This window comes from Propithecus coquereli, unplaced genomic scaffold, assembly GCF_000956105.1.
Source record: "Propithecus coquereli isolate 6110/MARCELLA unplaced genomic scaffold, Pcoq_1.0 Scaffold268, whole genome shotgun sequence".
Lineage (NCBI taxonomy): Eukaryota > Metazoa > Chordata > Mammalia > Primates > Indriidae > Propithecus > Propithecus coquereli.
The window spans coordinates 680,589-682,333 of NW_012148263.1; the positions used below are offsets into that span (position 1 = coordinate 680,589).

General features: G+C 32.8%; 1 protein-coding gene across 1 annotated transcript in view; it reads right to left on the reverse strand.

The window, feature by feature from the left end:
• TFDP2 (transcription factor Dp-2 (E2F dimerization partner 2)) overlaps nt 1-1,745 on the reverse strand; it is a 58,242-nt gene that overhangs the window by 34,746 nt on the left and 21,751 nt on the right. The window contains exon 3 of the mRNA XM_012647432.1: nt 884-931. Coding sequence (XP_012502886.1) covers nt 884-931 — 48 coding nt within the window. The remainder of the gene's footprint in view (nt 1-883; nt 932-1,745) is intronic.

Consider the following 1,745-nt stretch of genomic DNA (forward strand, 5'->3'; position numbering starts at 1 on the left):
TACAATACGTACAACAAGTATGGGGAGGGTGGAGAGAGAGAACATACTCACATATGTTTTTGCAGTATATTGTTATAATTATTCTATTATATTCTTAGTTATTGTTGCCAATCTCTTACTGTGCCTAATTCATAAATTAAACTTTATCACAGATATGTACATACAGGAAAAAAGAGTCATATTTATTACATTTAGTACTATCTGTAGTTTCAGGCATCCACTGGAGGTCTTGGAACATATTCCCCATGGATAAAGGGGCACTACCGTAGTGACAATCTCACAGAGTTCAATTGCTGCTGAGACTATGAGTCTTAGTTAACAGAGTGCAATATTAATACGGCACCTAGTGTAGTGGCTTGCATGGAATAATGGCCCTAAGTTGATAGCTCTGAACCTGGAGTTTCTGAGTGGTAGGCATTTATATTTTATTTAACAGACTACAAGTGATTCTGATGTATACCCAGAATGAAGAACCACTGTCCTACTATTCTATGGAAAGGTGATATCATACAGAATATATTAAGAAACGAGTGAGAGTTTACTATGATCTATAAATGCTTTCAATAAAACTTGTTTAAAAGTTTGGGCATATTAGGGTAATGTGGAGTATTCATTTTGGTAGAACACTTTATCCTCCCAAAGAAAGGATGGGACTAAATGACATACTACCAATAACCAATCTGCTCACAGGATAATTTCTGTTGAAACCATACAAATATTATAAGTGAACTGGAATACTTGATACAGAATGAAACAATGGCAAAAACTGAATGAAGTTAAAAGTTATGTGAAGAAAAACATCTCATTACTTAAACTAGAGTAGACTGTGGGCGCCAAGCCCCTCTATACAACAAAATCTCCCCAACAAAATATTTATACTCACCTTTCTGAAAAATCAGAGTCTATAAATTCTCTAGCCCGTTTTCTATCACTAAAAAGAAAAAATAGCATAAAAACAACACATACATAAATACAACTTTATTTCATAAATAATTTATTATAACTTGTCTAATTTTACATCGAATATATCCAAAGACAAAAAAACTAACAAATATAGAAGATATATACATAAAATAAAAACTGAATTTTATCATGGGACTGAGACATTCTAACATAATAATCATTGATTGAAATGAGCTCAATGAATATTTAAGGAGGAAAACATTGCAGATTTACAAACAAGAAGACAGAAAAGTTTTATTCACTTTGTAATTACTGACTATGAAAACACTAGACAATCCTGCCATCCCCAACATAAAGCACAGTTGGGGCTGAAAACATCCAAACACTGGACATCTCCAAAGCGGGCCGACACTTTGTTTTTACATTATCATCTTTCAAGGCCATGCAGAGACCCGAGGTAGCTTTTAGATCTACATGAGCATTGTCATAAGGATTGAAAAAAGGTTATGAAAGTACAGGTAATTCTGTCATTTCATCTCATTTGATAATGGAAAAGTATATATATGGAAAATGTCTTCAATGTATATATGTGTTTATCTATGCATGTATGTAGGTACATTAATATGTATATCCCTTAAAGCACTTTGCCAGGATTGTTATTCATTAATTTACTTAACATCCTTGAAGCAAAGAGAGTCTTAACCAACTAAGATTTACTATCTGCTTGCTAAAACTCACATATGATAGACTCTCCAGTGTAATATGCCACCATGTATATAACTTCTAAAAGTAACAAAACTTCTAAAGTGACAAAATGAGGTTTTGAGTCATTTATCTCAGTA